The sequence below is a fragment of the Struthio camelus genome, chromosome 22, assembly GCF_040807025.1.
Source record: "Struthio camelus isolate bStrCam1 chromosome 22, bStrCam1.hap1, whole genome shotgun sequence".
NCBI classification, from domain to species: Eukaryota; Metazoa; Chordata; class Aves; order Struthioniformes; family Struthionidae; genus Struthio; species Struthio camelus.
The window spans coordinates 5646830-5661254 of record NC_090963.1 but is presented as its reverse complement, the minus strand read 5'-3'; the positions used below and the strand labels follow the sequence as shown (position 1 = coordinate 5661254).

The following is a 14425-nucleotide window of genomic DNA, read 5'->3' as shown; positions in this document are numbered from 1 at the left end:
AGGTTAACTAGAGTTAACCCTTCCTGCAGCAGCTCTGGAGAGGAATAGAGAAGGTCTGCAGGATCCATCCATCAGGGTAACCTGCATTTCCACGTCAAAAGGCAACAGAGCAAAAAAAGCATCACTGCAAAAATCCATCACCCAGCCAAATCTACTATCAAGACACACACAAAACCCTTACTGCCCTTCTCAGACCCCACATTCTCCCGTCCAACAGGTCAAGATTAGCAAAATTTCCTGGGAAAGGATGGACATGGGAGCTGAGCCAACCCCTAGAAGCCCTTGGCTAACCCCAGCGCCAAAGCAGCCCCTTGCCAGCTGAACGCGGTGAGGTGCCCAGCTCTGGCAGAAGCACGTGCCAAAGCAGGTGGCTTCCAATCCAAATCCCTCCATGGTGAATGAGCAGCTCCACCTCCAGGAGCAGGACCAGTCCTCTCGTGCAACACAGGTCATCTCCCTCCAGTCAAGCCTTTAGGTCTTCAGCCTCAGGTGCCCTATCAACAACTTGATGTCCAGCAGAGGAGATCCAAGTCAAGAGGAGATTGCCAAGTCAAGCCATCCTTCACATCCAAGGCAAGCTATGGCGGCCAGATCCAAGAGCATTTCCTCTTGCAGCAACACTGTGCAACTCCACATCAAGCTCCCGGGAGATGAAGCATACTCCCTAGTGTCACAGCGCCAGGTCCAAGAAACGCCAGGAGTCCAGACCCCTCTTCTGACACCAACTCACAACGTGCCCCAGGACCCCCACGGCCCTGCCTGTGCCCGGCTCTCCTCCCCCCCCACTGTAAGAGGAGGATAACGCGTCTTCCTTCCCTCACTGAGCGGATTAATGCTCGGAAAGCCCTCGGAAAGCCTCGCGAGGCAAGAGGACTACTCGCTGGCGTGGCACTGTTGCAAGCCCACCGCGTTTCCGCGAGGGGGAGGTGCGGGGAGGAAGGCCACGGCCCCCTCTCCTGGGGGCAGACCTCCAGCCCAGAGACCAAGCCCAATCAGGGCTCTCCCAGAAGAGCATCAGGTGCCCCGCGCGGGGCAGTGGGAAGGGGTCTCAGCCTGCCCTGTGTCCTGTCAGCCGCCGCGGCTCACGTGCAGGGGAAGTCCCCTCCGGAGAGGACGGCCAGCCGAGGAGGAGGTGGAAAGCGAGCTGAGAAGAGGAGTGAAGCAAGGTGAGCCACAGCAGTGACTTGCACTGCCCCTAAGTGCTCAGACCGGTGACTCAGGACAGACACGCTGCAGGAACAGCTGAGGTCAGGCCACACCAGCGGCCACTGCAGGGCACCGAGGAAGAGCCAGCAGCGCTACAGGCGAAGGGCAAGCCCACGCGTCTCCCGGCGCGCCAGACAAACCCGAGCTCCCCAAGCAGAGGCACCGCGACCGGGGGACGCCCACAGCAAGCCGCGATTTGCACAGCCAGCCTTCCCTGGCAGGGAAAGCAGGACAGCGGAGGGGATGCCAGCAGACCCCACGGCACACTGCCGCCAGCCACGCGGCACACGCTGCGGGCTCCACGCTCCTTCCCTACAGCTGCGTCCTCGCTGCCTCACTCGCTCCCAAGCGATGGGGTTTGACAAGCACCCACGGGAGTCCCTGGCTTTTGCCTAGCCAGACCCCATACAGAACATTTCCTGCATCCAGTGGCTGCGACTGCAGCAGGAGCAAGACTCTGTCCCTGCAGAACGGAGACTGAGAGGACACTGGGGGTCATCCCCACCAGCCAGCCTCTGCTCTGCCTTCCAGCCCCCCATCCAGCCCCAGGACCCTGCAGGCAGCTTTGCCTTCCCAGGCAGGGGAGGATATGGGGGCTCAGGAGCTGCTCCAGCTGCTGTGACTCCTGCGAGCTCGCTGTCCCCACACGGTCCCCCCCGCAGGCACAGGCTGGCCTGCAGCGCCCCCTCATCAGTACACATAGTGCCCACCCACGCATTACTCACAGCACACTCATTCAGCACGTACGCACCGCCCCGCTCGCACACCCCTGCACCCGCGGCCCCCGGCAGCCCACTTGCCCCTGTGCAGCACCTGCCCCAAGGCACTGGCATGGTTAAAGAGTCCTCTCCAGGACGTGCCGGACCCGTGAAGGGCATTTCTCTGCAGCTAAAGTCCCCAGGCACTGAAGTCCCTGCTCTGCCGAGAGGCAGGGGTTCCCTCTACAATCATTGCTGCAAATTCCTGCCTTGCCACACTGCAGGATGCATTTCAGAAAAGGAGCAGCTGGCTGCGGCTCGAAACCAGCCACGGACACAACGAGTAGCCCGTCACACCAACAGGGTGGCCACCGTCAGCAACCCCATCCCACACCGGCTGCTGCGCGACAGCCAGCCCCCCGCGCAGAGCCGCGAGCCGGCTGCAAGGCAGGACCCTGGCGCTGGGGCTGCAGGATGCCCGGCCCCAGATCGCGGCAGTGTGCGGAGGGGCAGAGGCTCTCCTGCTCCCCTCCACCCGCAAGCACATAGCGAGCTCAAGGAATCCCTTCCGCGGCGGGCACTGCGGGCGTCCCAGCGTGTGCCAAGACGCCTTCCCAGCCCGCCCGCGATTGCCGAGGAAGCGCCTGCGAGGCAGTATTCCCCTGCGCTGCGGGGAAGGAAGAGCAGCGGTGGCTGTTAGCCAGGCATCGCTTTCTGCTGGCAGCCAGCGCTTCTCCACGGGCAGGGCTGAATTACACACCCACGGCGCCGCTCCCCAGGCCCCAGCCCGGGTACCGACCCCCTCCGCGCCTCGATTCTCAGGTAAACGGGGCAGCCGCCCGCTGGACGAGCTGCCCGAGCGGGGCATGCTCCCCACAGCGCGGCTTGGGAGCCTGCTGGGGCTGGCGGGCTCAGGAGACCGTGCTGCATCAGCAGCCGAGCGCAGACAGCATGCAGCTCACCTTCCACCTGCAGGGACTGCTGCGGGGGGAGGGCGGGCAGCAGGGAGGTGACTGGCAGCTGAGGGAAAGGACGCCCGAGCAGGAAAATCAGGGTTATTCCCACCACTGTCTCCCTGCTGACCTTGGACAACCCTGTGCCTCAGTTTACCCGGGGAGAGCAGTCAGCATCAACGCCAGAACAGGAGAGGAAGGAGGGTGGCCACCCGCAGTCAGAGACACCGGGGTCCCGAGGAACGAAAACCACCCCAACAGCCCCTGGGCAGGCGCGGGAGCCAGAGGGGAAGAAAAACAGGGAAGGGGGGCGAGTCCCTTTTGCATTTCCCCTTGCCCGCACAGGCGGAGGGCAGCGCCCGGCTGGGAAGGACAAGCTCTGCCGCTGCCCTCCGAGCATCGGGGGCCGCCGCCTGCTGCTGCCCCCAGCCTCGGGGAAGGGGAGGCGAGAGAGCAACCCCGCGCGCATTAACCGCCCCCTCCTCCCCGCCCGAGGAGCCCTGCAGCCCCCGGGGGAGGCGCGGCCGGGCCCGGGGGCTCCAGCGCTGCACCGCGGGCAGCCGCGCGTGGGGCGCCCCCGCAGCTCCCTCCGCACGACGCTTCCGGAACGGCGGCAGCCCCGCACCGAGCCCTTCGCCCTCACCCCCGCCCAGGAGGGCGCAAACCCCGCGCGGAGCCGCAACGCGCCCCACGCACCCGCACCGCGGGGCCAGTCCCCCCCCCACAACGCGAGCGCTCCCCCAGCCCCGCAGCAAGACCCCGCCGGGGCAAACCCCCCCCGGGCGCGCTTCCTCACCCCGCAGCAAGCCCCCCGCTGGGGCAAACCCCCCCTCCACCAGGCGCGCTCCCCCAACCCCGCACCAAGCACCCCGCTGGGGCAATCCTCCCCCCCCCCGGGCGTGCTCCCTCACCCCGCACCAAGCCCCTCGCTGGGGCAACCCTCCCCCGGGGCGCGCTCCCTCACCCCGCACCAAGCCCCCCGCCGGGGCAACCCCCCCCCCGGGCGCCCTCCCCGCACTAAGCCCCCCGCCGGTGCATTCCCCCTCCCTTCCCCCCGTGCGTGCTCGCCGGTGCAAGTCCTCCCCCGGGACACACGCAGGGCACGGCCCAACGGCCTCGCCGCCGCGCCAGGCACCCCGGGAGCCCCGGCGGGGCGCAGCCCGGGAGAAGACGGGAGGGAGCCAGACCCGCCGCCCCACTCACCTTGGACGGGCAGCCCGCGGGCGCCGAGCACACTTGCTACCAAAGCGGCCACATACCAAATCATAGTACTACCGGCCCCCGGTGCGCAGCATCTTCCGCCCGCCGGGCGGCCCGGCCGGGGCGGGGCAGGGCTGGCCGGGCCGGGGCAGGGCTCCCCGGGCCGCAGCGGGGCTGGCCGGGCCGCAGGGGCGGCTCAGGACAGGCCGCCGGCCGCCGCCACCACCGTGCCCATCTCGCCGCCGCCTCGCCGCGCTGCACCTGCCCTCCGCCGGCACGGCGCGGCGCGCAGCCTAGCCTGCGCCCTTTAGCGGCTCGGCACCGCCCCCGCCCGCCGCCCATTGGCGGCGCCGCGGCGGAGTGGGCGGTGATTGGCTGGCGGCTCGGCCCGGGCCCGTTTCAAGGTGGGTTGGCGCGCGCGGGGCCCCGCGCCGCAGTATCATGCGCACTGCCGGGAGCGGCGGGCGGTGCGCCGGGACGGCTCGGCTCGGCTCGGCTCGGCTCGGCTCGGCTCGGCTCGGCTCGGCTCGGCTCGGCTCCACCTCCCTGTCCCCGGCTGTGTCTCCTGCCCCTGCACCGGCTTAGGGTCACCTTCCTGCATCCAGATGTGCCCGCTGCCCCTGCCACCATGCATCATCTTGGGGTCACCTCCCTGTCCCCAGATGTGCCTCCTGCCCCTGCACCGGCTTAGGGTCACCTTGCTCTCCCCAGCTGTGCCCCCTGCCCCCATGCGTCAGCTCAGGGTCACCTCCTTGTCCCCAGCTGTGCCTCCTGCCCCTGCATAAGCTTAGGGTCATCTTCCCGTCCCCAGCTGTGCCCACTGCCCATGCCACCATGCATCAGCTCAGGGTCACCTCCCTGTCCCCAGCTGTGCCCACTGCCCATGCCACCATGCATCAGCTCAGGGTCACCTCTTTGTCCGCAGCTGTGCCCCCTGCCCCTGCACCAGCTCGGGGTCACCTCCCTGTCCCCAGCCCTGCCATCTGCCACCATGCATCAGCTTGGGGTCACCTTCCTGTCCCCAACGGTGCCACCTGCCCCAGCTCCATGTCACCTCCCCACTGCCAGCTATGCCACCTGTGCCAGCTCCCTGCACCTCTGTGCCACCTCCTTGCCACCTGCCACAGCTCTGTGGCTCTCCTCCCTGCTGTGTCCTGGCACAGCCCTGTGCCCTGCTGTGCGTGCCTCTCCTTTTGAGAAGAGAAAATTGGGGCCCACTCCCCTTGCCTCCCAATAGGAAAGAGTGGAAATAGGTTCATGGAAAGTCCCTTTCTGTTTTCCCATCTCAGCCCCTTTCTCCTCCCTGCAAAGACCTCTGGTGACACCAGAAGGGCAAACGGCCTGGCTCGCTTTCCACAGAGGAACGGGCAGCTGAGACCCTGGAGATGACCAGCAGCCCAAGCGGGCGAGGGGGCCAGGCCCAGGCGGTAGGGGAGGCGCACGATTTGCCCCCAGCACTCACTGTTCCTGATGCCCACGCCTTGGGGAGGGCACCTGGAGAAAGGTTTGGCTGCTGAGCTGCTTCTCACCTCTTGTTCCCTTGTGTGCCCTGGAAACAGGCAAAAAAGTTCTTTAAAGAGGGTCCCGCTGTTGGAGAAGCACAAGGAGCAACCCACACCTTCTGCTCAGAGTTACCCTCTGCGAGGGTCGGGCGTCGGCGTGCCCAGGGCAGCGGGAGGGCAGAGGCCTTGCGGAGAGCTGCCCTCAGGCCCAGCCCAAGCTCATGCACACTTCCAGACAGTTTGCTTCCCTAGCAAAATCCAAGACCTTATATAAAAGTCTGACTCAGCTCTTAGCCCTGAGGACTGGAGTGAAAGCTTGCAAATATGCCAGCCTCCAGTACGGAGGGAGCAATCCAGCGCCTTCCCCGCACAGTGAGACTTCCCGCTGCCCTCCGTGGGCTTGGGCTCAGGCAGCAAGGCCAAGGCCGGCGGAGCTCCACCCACCCTCGCACAACGGGCAGGAGTTGATATATTTTGGCCCAGCTTCAGTCAGCGTTATGAGCCTTCATGAGTCTTCAGCTGGGGTTTGCCATAATTTTAAAGAGGAGAAAAAATAACTGGGGACATCGATTACATGTTTGCTAACACAACCCAACCCAGGAGGCGTCAGAAGCGTTGGTAGCCCGTGTTAGATGGAGAAAGCCCAGCCCTGCTCCGGGTGTGCACCTCTCCTAGCAGAGCAACCGTACAAAGAGCCCATCATCATCCATCAAAGGACTGGAAATATGGGCTTAGGTTGGAGAACGACTGTCGGTTCACACCCTTATTTTTCCAGACTAATTTGTTGGTTTTATAAAATCCATTCCCCACTGTTTTCACACTTCTCTCCCTCTCTATTTATAACTGGTTTATTTACATGAGCAGGGCACTCCATGTACTTTCACGTCAGTCTGCTGCGGCAGAGCTGCAAGCGGGTGAAGGCGGCAGGCAATGTGGCCAGGCAAGCAGCGCTGGGGCCAGGAGCCCCAGGGCCCTCACCACGAGTGCTCGCCGCCGCGGCAGAGGCAAGCAGCCCCTGCACGGATACAGGAGCTATCGGCCTGTCTCCCTCCAGGGACCTCTCCCTGCAGGCACCGAGATGGAGCCACCGCAGCCCTGGCCCGGGACACGCTGTGGTCCTTCAGCCAGCACCTTCCCACCTCATAGACCTTGGCAGGCAAATCCCCGTCTCTTTGGATGGCGGAGCAGCAGCAGCATTTTGCTGACCCGAGCCATATGCATCTTGCACGCCGCTGGCCTGTACGTCCCCACTGTCTCCTCAGGAACTGCCTCCTGTTGCCGCTGCTGCCTCAAAGCGGCTGTGAAAACGTTGGATCAAAAGCCAATGGAAGGGGGGGAAAAAAAAAGCATTGCAGATCGGAAGTCAATAATACAGCCTTTCCCCTCCGCGTTCAGCCCCATGGCACAGCCATGGAGAGCGGAGCCTGTCCCTTAAGCTGAGTCACGCGACAACTGCCCAGCGATAGATTTACCGCTCGGCCTAACAAGAGGGTTTAAGACGGCGTGCACAGGGCCATTGCGCGTGCCAAGAGACGGCACGGGCCTTGGGGACCCAGCTCTGCCCATCGCACGTAGGGTCAGCGGCGAGATGCGCTTCTGGTCAAGCCCTTCTGCCGGCTCCCTCGGGCTTGGCTCTCTGGGAACGCCAGGGAGGGAGAGGAGAAGTTTAGGGTTGGGTATCGAGAAAAGTTGGCATGACCTGTAAGTCCAGGCTAGAAACTCAGAGATTTCCAGCCCGGGGAGCAGGGAGGTTCTAGTTCAGCCTCCAAAAGGGAGCAGAAAAAAAAAAAGAAAGAAAGAAAGAAAGAAAGAAGACAGCCCTAGCTATACTTCAGACCCACGGAAAGGAGGCTGGGGCTTGCTTTATATAAGCCCTGGTGAGCCATGACCTTGATTAACCTGCCCCGTTGGAGAGGGACTGAGCTGAAAACAGCGCTGCCCACGGTGCTGGTGCCCGCAGCAGCAGAGCCGGTGCCTGCCTGCGCCCGCCGGGAGCAGGCAGCCTGCGCCCGGCCGCGAGCGCGCCAGAGCCGGGCGCTGCAGCTTTCTGCGTGGACCGGGGCTGCTCCAGCCCACGCAGGGGTGAGTCTCACCGCACAAGTACAGGATTATTCACAGCCATCAGCATTTGCATGGTGGAGTCACGAGTCTCACAACACCTGATCTCCTGGCAGAGCTGCCTCCTGCACTTCGGGAGGCAACGGCCCACATTTGGAAAGTGGGACCCGGTGTCTCACGGCATCCCACATCGCCCAGCTGTCGCCTCCTCCCCGCTCCGAGCGCGGCATGGGAGAAGGGAGCCTGCCCCGGCTTCAGGGCAGAGACGCGCACAGGCCCCCCAGCAAACACGAGAGCTTAAAATGGAAATGCTGAGCCAGGCTGGAGCGTCGCTGCGCGCACAGCGAGGCTGTGATTGGAAAGACCGAAGAGCCCCTTAGCTGAGTTTCCAAAGGACAAGTGGGCAGATGGGCTCCACTCACACGGAGCCGGGGTTCGGATCGTTCCCTTCAAATCCCTTTCTCCTCTGCCTTCCCCGGTGGCTCATCCCCGGCTCGTGATTCCAGCTGGCAAGCAAGGAGGAATATCCTGCCATGCCTTCCCCTGCTCCACATCCAAGTCGTGGAAGAATCCACCTGCGGTATTTCAGAAAAGACAAACTAACTTCTGTGCAGAGGGGTCAGTTGAGTCATGTTAACAACTTTTCCCTCCCCTTAGCAGGTCTCCAACGTAGCCGATTAGTCATCAGCCCACTAATAGACTCACTCACACAGCACTCCCTGTATCAAGCGGCAGCAATTGTCTGTCATGTCGGATTAACCTCCAAGGAGGATCCGACTCCGGTGATGCGATGCCCCATCCTTATCTCACTGAGCACGCGTGCAGCCAAAATAAGTCTCCCCCCTGCCCCGACCCGCTCAGCAGGCGCCCGTCTCGCCCTCGGCCACGGCAGGGTGGATGGGGCACGCCCCCCCCCCCGGCCCTGACGGCGTCCCCGGGCCGGTGCCTGGCCCCCTGCCCTAACAGGGGGCTGGAGCCCAACCGGCAGGGAGGCGAGAGACGGAGGGAGGTGCTGGGTGGCATCCTCGCCTCTCCGGCCCGGCTTCCCGCCGCCGGGTCCCGGCACAGCCCGACTCTCCCTCGCCCCGCGGCAGGCACGGGCGCCCGAGCGGGCACCCTGACCCTCGGCTGCCCCGGCTGCCGCAGACCCCGGTGCCCCGGCTCCGACCTTGAGGAAGTAAGGATCCCTCCTCCTCCTCCTCCTCCTCCTCCTCCTCCTTCTCCTCCCCGCCGTCCACCCGCACCGGCACGTCCCACGCCAGGGCCCTGGGGCTGCCGCACACACCCGGCTCGGGGGCACGGACCGCCGTCCGTCGCCCCAGCCCGGCGGCGGTGCAACGCACTGCAGCTGGCGCTCCCACGCAGCCCCCCGGCACGGCCGCCCACCCAATTACTCACTGGGCCTCTCTGGCACCAGGAACGCGCGCACATCCCGGCACAGGGAGCATGGGCAGAGCACGTGCTCCTGGAGGCTGTGGGACTTGTCATCGGCGCTGTCATCGCCATGAGTAATGACACTGTGTCCTGCCTTGCTCCGGCACCCCCCCCCCCAACGCCCCCCGCAGCGCTGGGAGCAGGCAGCTCTGCCGGCAGTGGGGGGTAGCCCCCCGGCCGCCCCCCGAGCCCGGCACGGCTGCCCCGCGGGCAGGCAGCCCGGGACGCCCCTCGCCGAGGGCGGGCTGTCGGCACGGCGCTGCCCCGGGTGCCTGTCCCGTGGGGAAACTGAGGCACGGGGCTGCAGCTGCGCGCAGGCAGGTGACTCACTGCAGGTCAGGCACCGAGGCCGGCTCAGCGGGGCGAGCGCAGGCGCTGCCCTCCCGATGCTCCAACCTCTGGCCCTGGCATCCTTTCCGGCCCCTTCGCAGGCAGCGTGTCATCCGCGCTGACACACTCCGCTGACGTCCCTGCATCATGTGGCACGAACCTCGCCGGTAATTACCGGCGGCGGCAGGAGCTCTTCCCCCGGCGCTGCTAGCGCCTGCAGCCTGCTGCCGGGCTTGCTTCCCGAGCGTTGCCCCCCAGCAAAATCCCGGCAGCCGCGGGCAGGGCTGAGGCTGCCTGGGCTCCTGGGGCGGCGGGGTCCCGCCAGGCTTGGAGAAGGGGAGAGCGGCAAGCAGGCTCGGCGGCCGCGGGGCTGCGGCGCTCCGCCGGGCGTGCTGGGGGGAAGCGGTGGAGGGGAGAGAGGGAGACGAGAAGGGGTTTGCAGCACGCCCAGGAGGTGGGGGCCGGGCCAGGCTTTGCAAAGGGCTTTGGCTGCCGGAGAGAAGGGCTCCCTTGTGACGTGCCAAGAGCCCCGCGACGCTCAGAGCGGCCTTTGTTCGGAGCGGAGCAGACGGCGGCTGAGGGACGGAGCCGCGCACCTGCCTGGCCCCGCTGCAGCGGGACCGCCACCCGCGCGCCTCCTCCTCCTCCTCCCGCTCCCAGCGAGGGATGGGGAAAGGAGCCCCTCAGGACTGCTGCTGGGGGGCTTCGCCGGCTCCCAGCGCTGCCCCTGAGGCATCGGCCACCCGGCTCCATCGCCCCGCAGGATTGCCTTCCCCGCTGCCATGCGCGGCAGCCCCCGGAGACCGAGCCGCGGGCAACAGCTCGGGGGGCTGCAGCGAGAGGGGAAGAGGGCAGCGCCGAAGCTGCCGGGGGGGCCGCAGAGCCGCCGGCCCCCCGCTCTGCACCCGCAGACACGCCGCTCCCTGGCCCGCGCTGCCCACCGAGTCCCCCTTTCCCCGGTAGCAGCAGCCTAACCAGCCGGAGAGGCACCTCTTGCCGGAGTGCCGGCGGGGCACGGCGCTGCCCGCTGTCCGCTCCCCCGCACCCACGGCACGCGAGCAGCGCCAGGGTGCAACCGGGAGCCTCCAGCCCAGATACCGCAGTGAGGGGCTCGGGGAAGCACGGCAGGTTGGCCTGCAGAGCCCAGCCTGCACGGCGGCAGCACGCGGCCAGGGCGCCTGCCGCCCAGCTCCGTGCCCTGTGCCTCTGAGCTCAGGGCATTGCAACAGCAGCTCCAAAAGCACCCCAGGCCAGAAGGGACCCCCCGGGCTCGGAGGGGCAGCAGCGGGAGGGAGTGCCGAGGACACGGGCAGCTGCGCTGCACCCCAGGACCGGCCTCCGCGCGCCTGCCGCGGGCAGCGAGGGCTGGCACGAGCATCCCGGGGGAGAGGGCACGCTCCCCCTCCGCCGGCTGCGCCAAGCCCAGCGGTGGGCGCAGGGTGCAGCGGGGGGGCCCAGGGCACCCACGCCGGGGCCGGCCGCCGGGCTTTGCCCGGCCATGGGGCCACCTTTGCCAGCTGCCCCCGCAGCGAGCCGGGAGCCAGGCGGAGGCCAGCGCGGGGGGGGAGGCACGGCTGCCGGCATCGCTTCCCTGCAGCTGGGCTCGGCCCCGCGTCCCCCCCCCTCCCGGCTCGCGTCCCCGCCAGCCGCTAATCAGCCCGGCATTCACAGGGCTGCCGAGGGAGGTGATTAGGCAGCGAGTCAGACCGCTTTCGGGGACAAACGTGCAATCAGCCCTGGGGAGCGCCAGCCCCTTCCCGGAGGGTGGTCCAGCCGGGGCCGGGGGGGGGGGTGCGCCGGAGCGGTGTCCCGCCGCGGGGCCCGGCTGCGCTTTGCAAGCCCCGTGCAGCGCAGAGGGATGCGGGGCAGAGCGGGACGCCCAGCGGGGAGGATGCTGCTCTCTGCCCATCCATCGCTCCACCTGGTCCCGGTCTCCCCGCCGGAGCATCCCTCTGACCCACAGCTCCCAGCTGGGGCAGGAGGACCCCAAATCAGACCTCCCCCTCGACCTCTCTCTGCTGCTGAATGGGCTGAGGATGGTCCTGGGAGCGGAGCAGCGGCTGCAGCCTGGTTTTCCCCATCAGACAGAAGCAGGACAGCTTTCCAGGGCCCTGGACCACAGGGCGGCCTGAGCCACAGTAGCAGCCCTAATGATAACCGGGCAGCACGGCAGCCGTGCGTTGAGCCAACAAATTCATCACCAGACCACTCCCGTGCAGCACTTAATAGCAGGATGGATACGGGCGTTTAATAGAAAGTGCTGCTAATCCGTCTCTATTAGCTGCTCGACATAACCCACACGCAGCCGCCTCCTCTTCCCCACCTCGGCTCCCTTTTCCCTCCAACGGGGAGGTCGGGGCAGGAGCCGCCTGTCCCCATCCCGCCGACCAGTGGCTCCCAGCCCGCGGGCAGAGCATGACCGAGCCCCCTCCCGCTGTTTGCAAACACCGGCCGTGCAGCCTGCCACCGTCCAGTCACCCCACTCCCGTGCGTCTGACCCCCGGAGAGCGACCATCCGCACCCTCTCCCTCTCGGGCACTGGTGCGTCGCCAATGCTGCACACCGACATTTCTTTCCCCGGATGCCGTTTATTTAGAGCATTGCTTGACCTTTTCCCCAAGTTTACATCCTCCTTTTCCTTCCCTTCCTCCCACCCAGCTCCAAAAACACCCCCGTCTCCCTCCGCAGCCCGGCTGCACCCAGAGATTCCCGGAGGCCCCTCCGGGATGCCGCTCGCCAGCGTCCCCGCAGACAGCGCAGGAGGCGAAATCTGGGGGTGACCCGCGGGCGCGAGCCCCCTCCTTCTGTCTGCCAGGAACAGCTTTGAATTAAACCGTCTGCCTGGCTGCTCTTTCAAATCCAGATGGCTGGTAGTGCTTGCTGGGGAAGAGCAGAAAGGCCGTTTCAGTGCAGCCCCCTGCAAAGGCAGGGCTGCGAAAAGCGGCCGACTCCGTACTGCGTGGGTGGAAATTGCCAGCGAGTTGCAGGAAGGCTGGGAGGGCAAGGGAGAGCTGGGAGAGCTGCACTGAAAGCATTTCATCTCACTTCTGGGTTTCTCCCGCGCTCTTTCCTCGGGCTGCAGTGACATTTTTCCTTTCCCTTTCCTCCCTCACCAGCAAGACCTGACTCCCGCTGGGATCCTCCGTCAGCGGCTCTTGGAGCTGACGGGGGCTGGTGGGGTCCTGACGTCCTCCCCCCCCCCCCAGCGCGGACAGGGAGACCCTCCCCAGGGGCCAGGCTCCTTTTTCCAGCGGTCTCTGCCTGATCCGTGGGAAAAGCGCTTGCCGGGGCTGAAGCCGAACGGGGATGGCGCCGCGGCGGAGAGGAAGGGAAGGGAAGCACGCTGGGAAAAGGCATTTCCTTGCCAGGCTTCGGGGAGCGGCGTCAAGCGGCCCCGCTGCTGCCGGGCCGGGCTCCGGAGGGCCTCCCTGCGCCCGGCCCCGGCGAAGCGGGCGCCCGCGCCGGCCGACGGCGCCCGGCAGCCCCGACGCCGGCACCTCGCCGAGGCCGGCCGCGCGCCGCCTCTCCGCTCCCGTTACTCCTCTCGCCCCCGGCGCGGGGCCCTTCAGCCACATTGCAATCGATTCTCCGCTCTGGCCCGATCGATGCCGTCGACTGAGGCGTCGGAAAGACGAATCCCAGCTCGCGCCCCGCGGGGGAAGGAGGCGGCAGCCCCCCGCCGGCCCGGCCTCGGGGCTGCTCCGCGGGAGCCAAAGGCACGGGGCAGCCGTTACGGGATGCTCTCCACCCCCGCAGCGGCATGGCCACCACTGACTGGTTTCTGTGGGTAGGACCAGCAGCCGCAGGGTGCGGGAACCAGCCGCCCGCTCGCTCGCTCCCTCGCTGCTGGACGCCAGACCGCTGCTGGCAGCGGCCACCAAGCACCGGCACCGCACGGCCCGGACCGACGAGGCCCCGTCTAGCCAAAAACCCCTGTCTCTGAGGGAAACCCCTCCCCAGACCTCCCCTTCTGCCCAGGTCTCGCTCCCATCCGCACGGGGAAGAATTTGCTCTTAACCAGAACGTGCTGACTCAGCACTTCCCTCGCAGCCAGGGCTGCCTCCCAGGAGCCTGAATTAAGCAGCAATGACATTAATAGCGGGGGGGGGGGGTGCTAATTAACCAGCCCACGAGCTGGCTAACCCGGGAGGGGGCGAGTGCAAAAGGTTTTGGGGGTGAACTCACCCGCCAGCCAGCAGGCAGGGGGAGAAGCAAGCCAAAAGCAGCCCGGGCTCTGCTGTCCCTCTGCTACTCCCCTTCCTCCCCGCTGCGCCCTCCCGCGAGCAGCCAGCCACGCGGCGCGGCGCGGCGGGCGCCGACGCAGGGCTCGGGGTGACTTTCCCCGGGAGCCGTAAACAGTTATTCTGCCGGGGAGAACAACTGACTCGGAGACCCTACAAGGGATCACTTGCTAAACCTCCCTCGCAGCCGATTACTGCGCGGCTCCGACACGTGCGCAGGTCGCCCTGCAGCCCCCTCCCGCCGCCTCTCTCGGGGGCTTCCCGGGAAGCGGATAAAACATCCCGCACGAGGAAATTACAAGGACTTTGCAGCCATCCTATCTAATCCATGGGGGAGACAGGAGAATCCTACAAGGAGCATTTGGCTTCTGGGTACAGAGGAGCTTAGAGACGTGCAGAGCCATTAAACTCGCACGAGGGGATTAAGCCAGGAGCTGCCAAGGGAGAGCACAGCTGGAGAGCACGGGTGGCCACCGCCGAAGATGGCTAGGGCTACCCAAGCGCTACGGTGAGGTGGCACCGTGCAAACCGACTTCAGGCAACGCTGAAAAGCCGCTGGTGCCCCGTTTCAGCCCCGGGAGCCTGAGGCTGCCGGGGGGAGGCAGGAGCCCCCCCAGACAGGGGGGCTACCTGGGTGCTGGTCGGGCAGCCTGGCTCGGACACCCGCGCAGGCCAGCAAGCGTCGAGCACCGAGCCGCGGGGACCGGGTCACAAATCGGGCGCCCAAATCAGTCGCCGCATTTGAGAGCCCGGCTGCGGGGCCTGGCAGCTGCAAGCAGGGACGGAGGAAGCCCCCCGGCCGG

At 66.5% G+C, this 14425-nt stretch overlaps 1 protein-coding gene across 4 annotated transcripts in view; it reads right to left on the bottom strand.

Moving 5' to 3' along the window:
- Positions 1–4204, bottom strand: part of IGSF9B (immunoglobulin superfamily member 9B) — a 53275-nt gene extending 49071 nt beyond the window's left edge. For all 4 annotated transcript variants that reach the window (XR_011135891.1, XM_068916671.1, XM_068916672.1 and 1 more), the window contains exon 1: positions 4061–4204. Coding sequence is in view for 3 of the 4 variants with exons in the window: in XM_068916671.1 (XP_068772772.1) it covers positions 4061–4124 (64 nt within the window). In the remaining variant the exon portion in view is untranslated. The remainder of the gene's footprint in view (positions 1–4060) is intronic.
- Positions 4205–14425: the final 10221 nt, after the last annotated feature.